This window comes from Meriones unguiculatus, chromosome 2 (assembly GCF_030254825.1).
Source record: "Meriones unguiculatus strain TT.TT164.6M chromosome 2, Bangor_MerUng_6.1, whole genome shotgun sequence".
NCBI classification, from domain to species: Eukaryota; Metazoa; Chordata; class Mammalia; order Rodentia; family Muridae; genus Meriones; species Meriones unguiculatus.
Genome location: NC_083350.1, coordinates 170762533 through 170778144, shown reverse-complemented (window position 1 = coordinate 170778144; position 15612 = coordinate 170762533). Strand labels below are relative to the sequence as shown.

At 42.2% G+C, this 15612-nt stretch overlaps 1 protein-coding gene across 1 annotated transcript in view; it reads right to left on the bottom strand.

Annotated features, from left to right (window-relative positions):
- Lekr1 (leucine, glutamate and lysine rich 1) overlaps positions 1–15612 on the bottom strand; it is a 170043-nt gene that overhangs the window by 46694 nt on the left and 107737 nt on the right. Inside the window, exons 7-8 of the mRNA XM_060378393.1 lie at positions 9434–9515; positions 1514–1591 (exon numbers count right to left, since the gene is read on the bottom strand). Of these exons, the coding sequence (XP_060234376.1) occupies positions 1514–1591; positions 9434–9515 (160 nt within the window). The remainder of the gene's footprint in view (positions 1–1513; positions 1592–9433; positions 9516–15612) is intronic.

Below are 15612 nucleotides of genomic sequence, written 5' to 3'. Positions count from 1 at the left end.
CGAGACCTTGAGTGAGACTGAATTCAAAACCAAAGAACTAATTTGGGTGAGGAAGATGAGTGAGAAGAGGACATCATTCAGGCTGTGTCATGGTTACTGCTCACTGTTCTACTCAGGGCTACAATGACAGGGTGTGACAAGTAAAGCAGATTCAGACCTTTTGAGATTCAGACTATTCAAGACAAGCCTCAAACTTGACTCATTGGAAAATGGGAAAGGAGTTCCCACACACACATCAAAAGCTTCACTTGTGAAAATATTAATATTCACTTAAAAGAGACTGACCCGAGAAGGCCCCTGAGGGATTCCCTGTTTAAAGGCAATAGCTTTGGAAAGCATTTCCTCAGCTTCAGATGTGCTGTGACAAAAGGATGTTGGCAGCAGAACTAGGCAGTGCCATCTACCTGGTGTCTGGATTCTGGGACTGTAAAACACAAGGGTTCTCAGGGAGTTATGGAGGCTTTTACCAAGTAGTCCAGAAAGCTGCTGAGGTTAGGTAATGTGGGAAGGTTTGATTCCCCACAAGGAAGCTCCAGAGGCTCTGGGTAAAGCTGTGAAGGTGAAGCATAATTTTCAATGGCGAGCACGTGGTATTGGAAAGGCCAGGATCATAGGGTGTCTGCTGAGGAAAGCTACAGGCACTGTGAGGAGAAAGCCCAAGAGAAAGGCTATCTGTGCTGAGGAGGCATACTTGGAGGAACAGGTTCAGTCGAAGGCCATTAGAGCTCAGATAATTCTATCCCAAGTCCAGATGTGTATCGTGGAACTGTAGGATTCGGTGTTTGTCTTGATGGGTTTTGAGTTGCTTTGGTCAGACCTTACTTTGCTCAAATTCTGTTCCTCCCCTTTGGAAGGTGAATGCTTACTCTACGCTATACACTGGCTTCTTATTTATAGGAGACATGGAAAGATGCTGCCTTACGTCTCAGAGTAGACTCTGGAGTTTGGAAAAGTGTTGGGATTTTTAACGACTATAGATACACATTCCAAGATGAATAAGAGACTCAAGGGCCAGGGTAGTCAAGGTGACAAGCGGTAGAGCTGCAGCTGTTCATCGTAATGGCAGATTGGCAGGACGTAGAATCTTTCTGGAAATACGACTGCTCTGAGAGAGTTATAACAGACACAGAAGAGCTGCCCTGAACGTGGGTGACACTATCTCACGGGCTGAACAAAAGGGAGAGGCAAGCTGGGCGCCAGCATTCATCTCCGTTTCCTCATGTTCCCGCTGCCACATGAAGTGACGCTGCTCCTTCTTAACCTGTGAGCCAAACAAACTCTTCCTCCCTTACGTCGCTTTTGTCAGTTGTTTTTGTCACAGCAAAGAAAAGAAGCAATGGCAATGCAGGCAGAGACAGAAACAAGGAACAAATGTGCGATATTAGAGGTCCAAGTTAGGCATTACATATGTAAGCAAGAAAACAACAGACATGCATATTCTCAATATGAGGATCTTTAAATTATGGCTTAAGTTTAGTTATTAAAATGATTATTAAAAATTTTCAATATATACCTTGACTCAGAAATAACGGACTCAAACTTCAGTTTTCTAAGTTCTCTTTGACAGCTCTCAGCATCATTAGATCTTTTCCTAAGGAAAAAGTATTTTGAAATAGTTAAAATGTGTTATTTCAAAATAAAATGCTTTTCTACATCTTAAAGTCTCCATACTGTTATTATTTGAAAACACTTAACCGAATCAATGCCTTTCATATGGGTTGTACTTAATTAAGAAGGGTAAACTCTTGGGGTACACTATCAAACAAACCCCACAAAGGAACAAACAAGAGTCCATCCTCCTGTACCGGGGACTGATCAAAAGTGGGGAGAGTCTAGAGGGAAAAATGTCTCTTGGACTGAAGAGACACTGTAGAATCGGGCTATTTCTTACATCATTTGAGCCTGGGGGCATTCTCAGTTAGAACCATGCAACAGAATTAAAATTCCGGCAGAAAATGCTACTCTTTCAGCAACCTCAACTGAAGAGAAGTGAAGGGTTAAGCCTGAATAAGACACAACTTAGGAGATGTAGCTCCAATTATGGGCTCTGCTGGTTGCAAGTGCCCGGGCAGATTCCACATAGCCAGGGTGAAGATACAATAACTGAAATGAGCTGCGGTCCTGGAGAAAACCTGTAGTGCAAGACCAACCAAGTTATTGGCTTGGTTGGTTACCACCCTTGCCTTTAGGTTGGTTTTTTTGTCGTTGTTGTTTTTTGTTTGTTTGTTCTTAACTTGGCACAAGCTCGGGTCATTTGGGAAGAGGCAATTTCAACTGAGAAATCCATCAGATTGACTTGCGGCATTTCTTGATTAATGACTGATTTGAGAAGGCCCAGCCCACTGTGGGAGGCTCCGCCCCTTAGCAGGTAGTCCTGAGTTGTAGAAGACTGCAGGCTGAGCAAGCCTGGGGGAGCGAGCCAGTTAGCAGCATTGCCTCACGCTCACTCTCGGTGTGTTTCTGCTTCTAGGTTCCTGCCTTGAGTTCCTGCCTTGACTATCCTTTACCACGGGCTGTAAGCAATAAGCTCAAATAAGCTCTTTCCTCACAAGTCACTTTCAGTCATGGTGTTTATCACAATAGAAAGCAAACCAGGACGCTACTTGAGACCATGTAACAAGTAGCTGTGCACAGTGACAGCAGAATGCTACCAGGTCACATTCTGCTTCCAGACAGACATTCCCAAGTCACCACAAAAGTCAGAACATTAGCAGTTATATGCTAATAAGAGCAAAAGCTCCAATACCAGAGGTGCCAGGTGTGTTTGAATGGAAAGCTAGGGCTTCACAAATTAGCCCGTTGTGATAGTCAGAAGCCTACTGTGGCACAGACTGTTAAGGGAAGAGCGAGAACTGCTAAGAAAGTGTAAGCATGTCAAAAGGGTCCTCTGACTAGAAAACGCATTGTGTGTAACCATTTTAGACATACAGGAGTCCCCTCTCCATGTCTGCGGCTTTGCTTTGAGAAGTTCCTGCTACTCTACTCCAGTTAAAGAATAATAAACCAAATGTCCAGAACTAATTAGTAAATTTTAAATTGTTCACAGTTCTGACTACTGTTATGAAATCTATTGTCCCAGCCCATCTTGCCAAAGGTAGTCATTCCTTGTCCTGTATGCTTACATTATTGATGCTATGCATCTTCAGCTCTCTGGGTCCTGCTCAGGTATCAGATCTACTGCTGTTTATCATGGTGTCTGCTTTTATGAAAGCCTTACATGGCAGCCTAGGACCATATTACAATGACTCTTACCACGAGTATCTCATAAGAGAGTGAATACAGTATAATGGGATATGAAAGAGTTCATTCCTACAACGCTCATTACACTATAACTGTATCTTTGGCCATTTATCTTATCAGACGTATGCTACTGTAGTGGAATGAGACTGTCCCCATAGGCTTAGATGTCTGAATACTTGGTCACTAGTTGGTGGTACAGTCTTGTTGAAGGAGGTGTGTCACTGGAGGTGGACTTTGAGGTCTCAAAGGGCTGGTACCATTCTCACTGTGCCCTTCTCTGCTCCTGCTATGGATCAAGATGGGAACTCTCAGCTGTTCCTACTGCCATGCTTTTATTCTGTAATCATGGAGTCCAACCCCATGAAACTGCAAGCCCAGTTAAATGCTTTCATATGTTGCCTTGGTCATGGGATTTAATCACAGCAAAAGAAAGGCAACTCAAGAAGTCTCTCTCTCTCTCTCCTTCTCTCTGTGTGTGTATGTGTGTGTGTAGGGTTTAATACTAACTGTAGTGATTTAGGATTGAGTCCTTTTGGTTTTGATTGTTTGTTTGTTTGTTTGAGATAGGGTCTCACCATGTAGCTCTGGCTATCCTGGAATTCATTCTGTAGACCAGGCTGGCTTAGAGCTCCCAGAGATCCATGAGCTTCTGCCTCACGAGTGCTGGGACTAAAAGACTATGCCAACACACCTTGCACAGCATCTTAAGGCACAGCCCTTGTGGATAAAGGATGGAAAACTAGTATATTTATTACTAATTGATAAATTCCAAAATACTTTAAATGAATTTGTTCCTTTTATTGCATTCATGGAAATAAACGCAATCTTCAGGAAATACATAAGCATACTGAGAGAGTAAGAGACTATACAAACCTCATCCTCATTCCTGTGAACTCTTTTTTTAATTTTTTTAAATTAATATTATTTATTTTTAAATAATTTTATACAGTCACTTGTATCCCAGCTGTAGCCCTCTCCCTTCCTGCGTACTCTTGGCAGGTAACTGCTAATCATTCTATCAATTATTTATTCAGTTCACTTAAACCACGTCAAGTGTGTGAATTTATATTTAACATGAAAGGGATAATTTTCATGGTCACATGTTTAATCTCTCAACTCATAATAGCTTATTTTTCGTAACAGTTATTTTTTTCCTTTTATAGATACAATTAAACTTAGTGGATAGCAATTATAATAACTTGACTGTCTTCTGTTTGCTAATTTAAATTTCCTAACGCTCACTGCATGAATTCTTAGTCACTTTTGAAGGGTGGGATGGGCCTTATACGTGGCACATTTTTTGGGTTCATACTTAACTTTCTGAATCTGTCTGGTTGCTTTCTTATCTGTTTTCAGAAGTGTGGTAGGGCAGAGTTTGCTCCTGCTGTGAGGTGTGAGCTTTGGCTTGGCTGTGGGTTGCTACATGCACTGCTTTAGTCTGAGGGCCTAGGGAAGCCTCTGTAAACGCCATCTTGACGGATAGGAGGCTTTCTTCATATAACTTACATTAGAATATGTAGACTATATGGTTACCCCAAATGACATGCCAAAATGGATTCCAGCATGGGAGTGTCTAGAGAAATTCTCACAAACTCCCTAGGATTCGCTAGGTCTCAAGGCCTTGACTTTCTAAAGGACTCGAGAGAGAGCTGCCTGTTGCATATCTACCACTGCCAGTACACAACTGGCACCTCCATAGAGTCAACCCTTTTATTGTCCTTTCTATGCATCAGCTTTCAAAGTTCCTGAAAATCTCTCATCTATGGTAGTTGTTCTTGTAGCCTTATTTACTTGTCTTTATGTTGATAGTGTGTGTCTGTGTGTATCTTTGTCCTGATATATGTGTGCATAGCTAATATTTATGGGAGCATCAAAACCCTTGATAATATTGCTAATAATATATGAAGGTAATGTACACATCCTCATATACATATATTAAAATAATACCAAGGATCTTATGCATGCCAGGCAAATTCTTTACCACTGTGAATTAACCTCAGCCCTCCCCCCCACACACACCTTTTTTTTTTTAATTTTCCATTTTGAGACACAGTCTTGCTAAGTTTTTCAGATTGGTCTTAAACTCACTCTGTGGCCCATTGTTGTATAGCAGTTCCTTCCAGATAAAACATTCCATCTTGAAAGAACATTCCTTAAGATACAGGATGTTCTAAAGGAATGTAAAACATTCCATCCTGCAGGGAAACTAATTAAGCTCAGGAAGTAGACGACTCAAAGTTTTGGGAAGTCCCCGAAACTGACCAGATTTACTAGCACCCTCCCTCCTTCAGTACATGTAAACTGTAAGACAAGCTGAGCTATCTGCAAGAGGCAGATCACTTGTGTTGCCTATTCTTAGTTGACAACTTGATTACATCTGGAATGAACTAAAATCCAAAAAAGGAGGGCTAACCTGTGAGGAATTTCTGCTTAATTTGAAGTAGGTGGATTAACCTCTAATCCAGATCATTAAGGTAGAAAGACCCAGGCCTTTAATCTGGATCTTGGGGTGGAAAGATGCACCTTTAATCTGAGCCATGACTTCTGCTGGAAATCTATATATGAACATGAAAAAAGGAAGTCTGCTCTTTGCTTGCTTGTCCTCGCTTTGTTAGCATGTTCATTCTTTCACTGGCCTTACAGGAAACCAGCATACACTGAAGACCAGTCCACATTCAGCCTTGCGGGCTAAGCAGCTACTAGATTCTTGGACTTTCTGTTCACAGCCAGCTAAGCTGGATTAGCTAGACCTCAGCTGCTAAGTCATTCCAATAAATGGCCTCTACAGATATTTAGAGAGATTCATCCTGTAAGTTCTATTACTCTAGAGAACCTGACTCATACATCGGCTAAGCTTTCTGAAAGAAGCGGAGACCAGCCAAGCTTCTGGAAGACGCAGAGACCAACTGGGCCACTGGAAAAGGGCTCAGATAAACTAAGCTACTTGGAAAAGACACTCTCCAACCTGTTGAGATACCTTCGGGCTGTGCTGTGCATTTAACATTTCCAGCTTTTCTGAATTGCCACTCACGCTAAAGTAGATTTTTGGTGATGCAGCTTTCTTTGAGTCATTTCTGCTTCTAAAAGTAACTCCAAGAAACTCACTGTTTCACCAATTAGATTTTGATGGTATCTGTACTTTGGTCGGTAGTAAGTTCCCTATCTGCAGTGAGATGATGTTTATTCGTGTCTCTAGAAATAGCATCACACAATGCTCAGGCAGGCCTTAAATTAGTCTCTTGAGTAGGGATTATAGGCCTGTACCTCCAGGCATAGCTATAAAATTATATTTGCAGCCTTCTTAACTTTCATTATTTTGGTGTAGTTCTTCATTAATGATGCAGATAGTATGACAAAGATAGAATTTGTAGAAAGTTTCAAAACTGACTTTCAGAGCTTGATTAGTGCCCCACCACTCAGCAAACATCACTGCTTCCCTGTGACAGTCACTGCAGCTCCCTTCCTTGTCTCAGAATCCCAGTTATCATCCATCAAGATACACACTACTAGGTCTAAGTTCGTTTTCAAAGTCCAGTTCCTCTTGCCAGTAATTCATTTAACAGAGAGGAAGTAATCAGCTCCAGACAATCAGAAATCGAGAAGGGTGTTTGGTGATTTGGGGGATTTTCTTACAGATTCTTTTACCACTAGATAGCCTCATTTGCAAATAGTACTCAGAGATACAGCCATTCTCTAGGCACAAGCAACCTTGATGTAGTTGAAGCCAGTGCTGAAGGCAACAGGAAGGAGACAGGAGTGTGGTGGTTTGAATGAAAATGGCTCTCATAGGTTCACAGGGAGTGGCACTAGAAGGCATGGCCTTGTTGAAGGAAGTGTGTCACTGGGGGTGGGCTTTGGGGAGAACTCTCAGCTAGCTCTCCAGCACCTTGTCTGCCTGCATGCTGCCGTGAGGATAGTGGACTAACCCTCTAAACTGTAAGCCAGCCCCTTTGGTCATGGTGTCTCTTCCAGCAACACTGACTAAGATACTGGAGTGTCAAAACCCCCGGTGATATTGCTGAGCCTCTGGACTGACTAACTCAGTCACTACTCACTTCAGAGACTGCAGCCAAAGCCTTCTGAGAGAAATAAAAATCAATTAGAACACATAACAATGCGTGTAGAGTATTTGCATAGTACGCACGAAGCCCTGGTCTCTGTCCCCAACACCACATCAAACTGAGCGCGGTGGTGTATGCCTGTGATCCCAGCACTTGGCGTTTGGGAGAGGGACGTGGGAGGATCCGAAGTTCAGGGTCATTCCTTGCCACCTAGCACATTCCAGGCAGCAAACAGAAAGCAGGTGGAGCAGAGACGGAAGGGTACGGACACGCTTACAGCAAGGCCTCTAGCACTAGGGATGGTTTCGAGTGGCTCTTTGACAACCCACATTTTCTAAAAGTGGTTACTTGCTCTGATTTTCCATTGAAGTCAGTCTCTGGGGCTGGGAAGCAGCCTTTCCGTAATCCAATAGCACAGAATTCCTGCAATCATACAGCAATTTCCTTGTAAGCAGTTAGTGTGATGGGCTGTCGTGAGGTCGCACGCTTCCTCTTCAGCCGCACTGTGGCTTGACTCCTATCACTTCTCAGTACTCAGGTTACAAATATGATAAAGAGTACACTTTGCCAAACAGCACGGCTGACATTAGTGATTCCGTACAAAACTACTCTGGAAAAATTTGAGTTTATCAACCAATAAGCTTTATTCTTGCTCTTCCATTTGGCATCTTTCTTACTTTTCCAAGATTCTATCTAAAAGCTAAATTTTCCTGGGCTGTCACCTCTTCACTTTTCAATTTTATTTTTTAAGATTTTAAAGTGTGTGTGTGCACACACGTGCGTGTGCACAGGTGAGTACAGGTGCCCACAGAGGCTGGAGGAGTTGGATCCCCCTGGAGCTGGAGTTGCAGGGTGTTCTGGACTGCTTACTGTGAGTGCTGGAATCCCCAGACTCTGGCCCTCTGAAAGAGCATCGTCTCTCCAGACCTTCCTTCCCTCACCACTTCCTGAGCTCCGAGGAGCAAGTGCTGGGCCAGTGAGATGGCTCAGGGGTAGAGGCACATGTCTGCAAGACTGAGGACATGAGCTCCGGTCCTGGGGCATGGATATCAGAAGGATGGAACTGATTTGACTCGAATAAGCTGGTCTCTGACGTCAGTACATGTGCCATGGCATGCACATGCCTAGGGCGCACACACACACACACACACACACACACACACACACACAAAGTAACAATGATAATAACAAAAGAAGCAAATGTCACACAGAAGCTGTGGTCTGAGCCTGCTTTCCCCACAAGACTTCCACACGGACACAGTCCTCCTGATATTCCACACAGAGTGCGCAGGGATTTTTTATTCTTTGCAGTTGCCATCTCGCCTCTTTTTCATGTTTCTCCTCGCGCACCTGGCGGGGAATGGCACGGAGAACTCCCTGTTTTCTTATCCCTTCACCCCAGCATCCTGCCCAGCAGCCGCACCTCTGACCTTACTGTACTATTAACTTCTTGTTTTCCTAAAACAAAGCACTTGCTACAAATAACTCTACACTAATTTGATTAGGCAGTTCTGGAATTTGTTCCTTTTTATGTGGTTCAATATTTGATTAAACACATTGTTCTTAGGAACAGCCACAGTCAACACAAACATTTGGTTGCTAAGCACCCTAAATGTTTATATTTATGAGGCTGAACTTTGTGAGTACAGGAACTGAAACCAGAGCTCTCAGATTATACATCAAGAAGGAAAATGGTGTACTGTATTTCAAACATCATGTGCATTTTATTTTAGCATTATAATTCTAGATATGCCACGTTTATATAGAAAGCAGTCTTTCAAAGTCCTGAAATAAATTAATGTTTGAAACAAATACTTCCCTGGGTACTTTTCATGTGTATTACTGTATTACATCTCTTTCTGTCTCTCTGTATGATGCTTGTGTGTGTGTGTGTGTGTGTGTGTGTGTGTGTGTGTGTGTGCGATGATGCACCACCACGTTTATGACAGGGTCTCTGTTATTTTGCCTTCACATATGCCAGGCTGGCTGCGGCTTCTAGAGGTTCGCCTGCTTCTGGCGCCCATCTCATCACAGAAATAGTTAAGTTCTCACAACAGCCTACTGGCAGGACCCAAATAAGCCAAGATTCTACACACATTACACTCTTCCGGCAGTTTAACACTGCACCTTACATGAGCATCTCTTTACAGTTGTCCAGCTCCATCGATGTCTTCTGAAGTCGCAACTCAAGTGCATCTATTTGACACTGCAAATCTGAAAAGACACAGCATGTTCATCAGCACAGCAGGGTCTAGGCGTTTTCATAAACTAAACCAAACTCCTCTGAAGCTTCCTTTCAGCTTCCTAGGAACAGCACAGCTGTTTCTTCTGCTTTGCCTGTATCATTCTATGCATCATGCCCGTGGTCCATACAGCCGCCTACACACCTCGTGTTTTTGCCCTTTCTCCTTTCACTGTCAGACTAATTCGTAAGCACCTAACAGGCTAACCTTTCTACTGTTTTCAGAGGAAATTTGTGTTGGTGCCACACTCCACACATTTCTGATCATGTGACTCACTTGTTAAAATGTTTGGCTGTCTGAGCTCCCTCTTTTGTTCCCAAAGCAACTGAGGCTTCTGGATAGAAATGAAATAGACAAATTATGTACTGGGCTCATGGCTGACAGTTCATTAACTCTGAGTAGCATCTAAAAGGTATTTTAATAACTTTAAAAGGCAAGAGAACACTGGGGGCAATTGGTTTTCACATAGTCTTCAGCTAGAAAATTTAGGGAGTATTTGAAAAGGATTATTTCAGAAGGTATGCAGAGTCCTGGCTTAGAACCTGTGAGTAGGCTGTTGTGAGAGCTGTGGTCTGAGCCCCGACTCCACTCACAGCCTGCAGGCAGTTAACTCTCCAGGATCATCCAAGGTATAAAGGGAGACGACACAAGTGAACTAACCAGTTTATGTAGAAAATGTCATTCAGAACAAGGAATTACCAAATTTTTATTTTCTAGCAATATCAAGTATCTTAATAGTAAGATGCTTCTATTTTTGCAATTATACATATATACCAAACTTCTATGTAAATCTTCAACATCCTTGCTTATCTTTATATATATATGTGTGTATATATACATATATATAACTGTGTGTGTGTGTATATATATATAATGAGCTAGTTTCTCAAAGCAACAAACAGATCCATTCTAAAATGTTCTCATAACAATTTTCTAGGCACTTATATAAAAAATCTTTGTTTTTTATATACCCAGTGCTTTCAGATACATTATTTTTAATTATTTTAATGAGCATGTAAAATTTTGTGTCTATTATACATATCACATTTTGAAACATGTACATGTTATAAAATGGATAAGTCAAACTTATTAACAGACATACTATTCCCATATACTTTAAATTTACTCTTAAATTTTTTAATAACATGTTATTGAGTAATAATCACCATGGTTGTACACAGAGTTCTTAAAGTTCACCACGTATCTAAATGAAATGTTTGTGTTCTGTGACCAACATCTCCTCACATGCATTATTTAACTTTATCCCTTCAAAATCCCAGACAGGTTCTAATTGTCTCATTTTTCAGATGAAAAGGAAAAAAACTGAGATCCTTTCTGAGTGCATTGTCCCATTCTTGCGATCAGGAAATCAATGAGCCAGCCATCAAACTTTCTGAAGATGTTTAAGTCTGCTGAGGGTAAGGCCTCTCATATCACATGAACTACAGACTTACTAATATTTTCAGGGTACACATTTTCCTATTAATGAAAGAGAAAATATTATATATGTACATATATATATTAGAAAAACCTTTCAAAACTCAGAAACCATATTTTGAACGATCTGTACCATGTCCTTGTGTTATTCAGCTCCGGTAGGCTTCAGAGAAGCTGCTGGCAGGTTTGAGCAGTGAAGAGGAAGGAGGTGGTGTTCACTGAGGCCACACTACGTCCAGGAGCTGAGCCTGCCTCGGTTCATTTGTGGTCACAATTAGCAGGAAAAGAAAGCTGGTGTTTGGATTTTCGCAGGGGGAATGTGTGAAGATGAAAGTACGTTCACTCAGCAAGCTGTGGGGTGATCCAGTGTTCAAACAGTCCTGCCCGATCCCCAAAAAACAGTCCTGCCCGATCCCAAGTCTTCCTCACTCACATTGGCTCCTGAGGCATAAAAGCCACAAGGAAATACTTTGTCAAACAAGTGTGGCGAGCATTGTTGTAGGGCAATTATAGTCTCTGAACTTTTAAAGAGATTCACTCTACAAAATGAGAAATTCTGTTTTACAGGTGAAAGATATAAAGACAAATGTGGTATCCTTGTGACTAATTTCATCGAATGAACAACACAAAGAACAATTTTGCTTTCTTGTTGAATGCTCCTTGGTGCTTTTTTTAGAACAGATTCTGAACTAGATGAAACATGAATCTGAGCCCACATGATGGATTTTGTTATTATTTCTAAGTGTGGCTATAGTTAAAAGTGATGAGTTAGAAAATAAGCCCCCAAAGAACAGTTATTCGGTATGTGAATTTTATGTAATTAATTCTCAATTACCTGACAACAGTATATGCTAAAAATAGCTGCTAATTCAAGCTCATTTTGGTGACATTAAAAAGTATTCTGTGCCACAGATCTGCATATAGAGAGGCATCAGATTCCAGAATTTCAGGTTCCAACTAAAACAAACTATGGCCCATGACCCTGTGCAGGAATGATGACAAAGCTGTTATACTTTGGGGGTTATTCTCTTTACCCATATGTTTCTCTTCTCATTTTCAGAAAAATACACAGTGTAGAACCAGCAGAGGAGACACTGTCCTCAAGGCTGTTGGCCACGTGTCTTACAATAGCTCTCAATACTGGTAAAGTAAATAAATGTTTTACCTTGAAAAACAAGAACCCACTGAAGGATGTCACATGAGGTACACAGAAGCAGAAATGTAAGCAGTGCCAAGGAAGAAGGCATTTTATTTAAGCAGAGAAGGCACCATGTAGCACTGAGGAAACAATTTATTATGAGTAACTCACAATGTAAAAGCTCCGTGGTGTGTTATTGGGAGATGATTTGTATATTTTCATGGCTGCTTTTCATTTTTTTTTTTGTAATCAGGAAGTGCTAAGGGTTATTAAAAAAACAAAAAAATAGGATGTGTCCCTAGTGGTTCTGAATGATGTGTAAGCATCCCACAGGCTAGGGTTCGGGTACACTAGCAGGTCCTTTGTTTTCAGAAGCAGAATGCCCAGTTCCTGTCCTTAATAAATAAAGGCTCACAGTCAGGATAAGCAGCAGAGATTCTAAGCCACCTGCGCAAAACAGCTCCTTCAGTTTCTGAGGCAAGGAGTTCTTAAATAAGTGTATTGTTCTGTGCAGTCCTTCTCTATAGCCAAATAAATTCAACTTCAATTTTCTGTCATTCAGCATGACATTGGATTATGAGGCGAAAGGCCCTGAATGACTACAAAGAGAAAGGAAGCATTGGCTTTAAACACCATGCAGATGTAAGGCGGAACCCGTGGAAACAATCCAAAACTTAACAACAGCACATTCTACTATGATGTGGCTGCATTCTTTGCAGATATTAAATACGAAGAAGCAAATGATTTTAAATGAACAAAACCAAAAAGAGCTCTTAGCCGCTCTTCATACGAAGCAGCTGCTTGCTGGATAGCATTACACAGGCAACCAGATTTGCAGTAATTAGTCATTTCAAAGAATCCTGTGATTCTGAAAGGCTTTGAGAAACTGCACATACAAAAGGTATTCATGGCTAACTAATTTATAGGAAGATATAAAGCATTAATAGTCACTTGGAAGGCGAAATAATAGGCACAAGACAATATCAGAGAAAACAATAAATACACCTCAACGGGTAAAAAGAAGTTTCAATCTTAAAAACGCCTAATAAAGAAAACACACAATATTAAATTTTGGTTCAAAGTGCTATTTGGAGGAAAATATATCACTCAAGATTCAAGTAGCAAGATGGAAGAATAAGAAGGCATAAAGGCATTCAGAGACACAGGGCAAAAGATTTTAAATTCCTAAGGTTTGATTTGACGGCTGCAGTTTCTGAGACGAAATAGGGCGTGTTCAGGGTGGTATGGCCATACACAGTTGCAATTTCAAAGGGTTAAGATGACCTAACAGATCATTCTGAGTAACAGAAATTATTCATCTATGCACAATAAATGAATTTTAAATACAAAAAACTCCAACGGCTCTATTTTTTTTTTTAAATGCTAGAGATAAGAAAGCTCAAACTAATGTTGAAGCTTCTAACACAATTTAACCCTTGACAGTCCAGGAGTGCTACATATGAGTTTTAAAGCCACAACCCTGGCTCTGCTTCCTCCAGGCTGTATGTCTTCAGGCACCCTGCACAGAGCTCCCAGTCTTCAGTGACTTTATACCCACAAAGAAGGAGAGCAGTGACAGGCAGCCTGAGTGTCACCTAAGCGCCAGCTGGAGTCCAGCGCAGGTCCTCTAGTTCTGCTTGGGAGTTCGTCCCTTCCCTCCCTAAGGACCTCATTCTTGCATACAGGCGTGGGGTCACTGGTGACCATCTTCTTACAAAAGGAGTAAAACTGGAGGTCTACTGATTTAACAATTTCCTGGGGAACTAAGGTAACATGTTATCATTTATTAGATACAAGTAAGTAATGTGGTCACACACATTTGTTACATTTTCTTGTGTGCCTGTTTGAAAATTTTTATGGCTACATACTTTTCAGAGCAGTGGTTCTCAGCCTTCCTGATGCTGTGGTCCTTTAATATAGTTCCTCATGTTGTGATGACCACCCCCCCCAGCACAAATTATTTATGTTGCTATTTCTCAAGTGTAATTTTGCTTCTATTATGAATCATAATGTAAATATCTGATATGCAGGGTTTCAGACATGTGGCCTCAAGGGGATCACATCCCTCAGGTTGAGAGCCACTGGTTCAGAGACTGGCCTTGCTCGTCCAGAGTCACAAATGAGTATCTTCTGTATCATCGAGACTAGTCAATTCTGGTCTGTGTATCCTAGGTACAAAAGAAAGCAGAGGACAGGAAGAAAACCTGTTGTGGGAGGGTCCAAAAGAGGGTGTTTGCTTTGGTTTGGAGAGAGGTGATACTGAGTGCTGTTCCTTTGTATTCAGACTCAAGCTACAAGGCATCTGTGCTGCGAATTTAATGTATGACTTATAACAAAAATTATACTTCTTATGTTTTTTTTTTTAATTACACAAATTTCCTGGTTTAAATAACTGTTTGGCCTGGCAAAAATGAAGAGGCAGGGTAAAGAACAGTAAAGAAGAGACAGTCTGACCAGGTTGTTGAGATGTGACCAGGGCCTGGACACCCAGACTGCAAAAGCAGCACAGGCTGTGGAGACAGAAGTGTGAAGTAGATATGAAACTGGAGTTTCCATTAGTACCCTGGGGTGAACGGCTGGGAAGGAGCTGTCTCCAACGCTGCCCGGGCAAGTGACAGCATGGCCGTGCAGCGGTGCACTGCTTAGTTAGATGCAGCGCTGCAGACTCCTGACAGGCTCGGCTGGGAACAGTCCATCAGGCGACAAGGGCAAGTATGAGAGGGCTGAGAGGGCTGAGAGGGCTGAGAGGGCTGAGACGGCTGAGAGGGCTGAGAGGGCTGAGAGGGCTGAGAGGGCTGAGAGGGCTGAGACGGCTGAGAGGGCTGAGAGGGCTGAGACGGCTGAGAGGGCTGAGAGGGCTGAGAGGGCTGAGTGGACAGGCCTTCTATGCCCACAGAGTGGCAGCCACAGAAAGGCCATACCATATAGGATAAACATACTAAAATCTATAGTCCTAAAGAAGCTAAACAACAAGGAAGACCCTAGGGAAGATGCTCAATCCTCATTCAGAAGAGCAAATGCGACAGACATCGGAAGCAGGAGAAGACAGGGAACAGGACAGGAGCCTACCACAGACAGCCTCTGAAAGACTACTAATTGAGGTATAGAAGCAGAGGCTGACTCATAGGCAAACTCTGGAATGCATGGAATTGGGAGATAGAAAGACAGCTCCAAAAGGAGACCAACGGAGCCATAAAGACTGAACCCTGGCATGCTGAAGAGAATAATACCCCAACCAAGGACAATGCATGGAAAGGACCTAAAACCCAGGCTCAGATGTAACCCATAGGCTCAGTCTCCTAGTGGGGTCCCTAGTAATGGCAACAGGGACTGTCTCTGACATGAACCCAGTGGCTGGCTCTCTGATCACCTTCCACTGAGGGGGGAGCAGCCTTACCAGGCCACAGAGAAGGACAATGCAGCCAATGATGAGACCTGATAGGCTAGGGTCAGAGGGACAGGGAGGAGGTCCTCCCCTATCAGGGGACTAGGA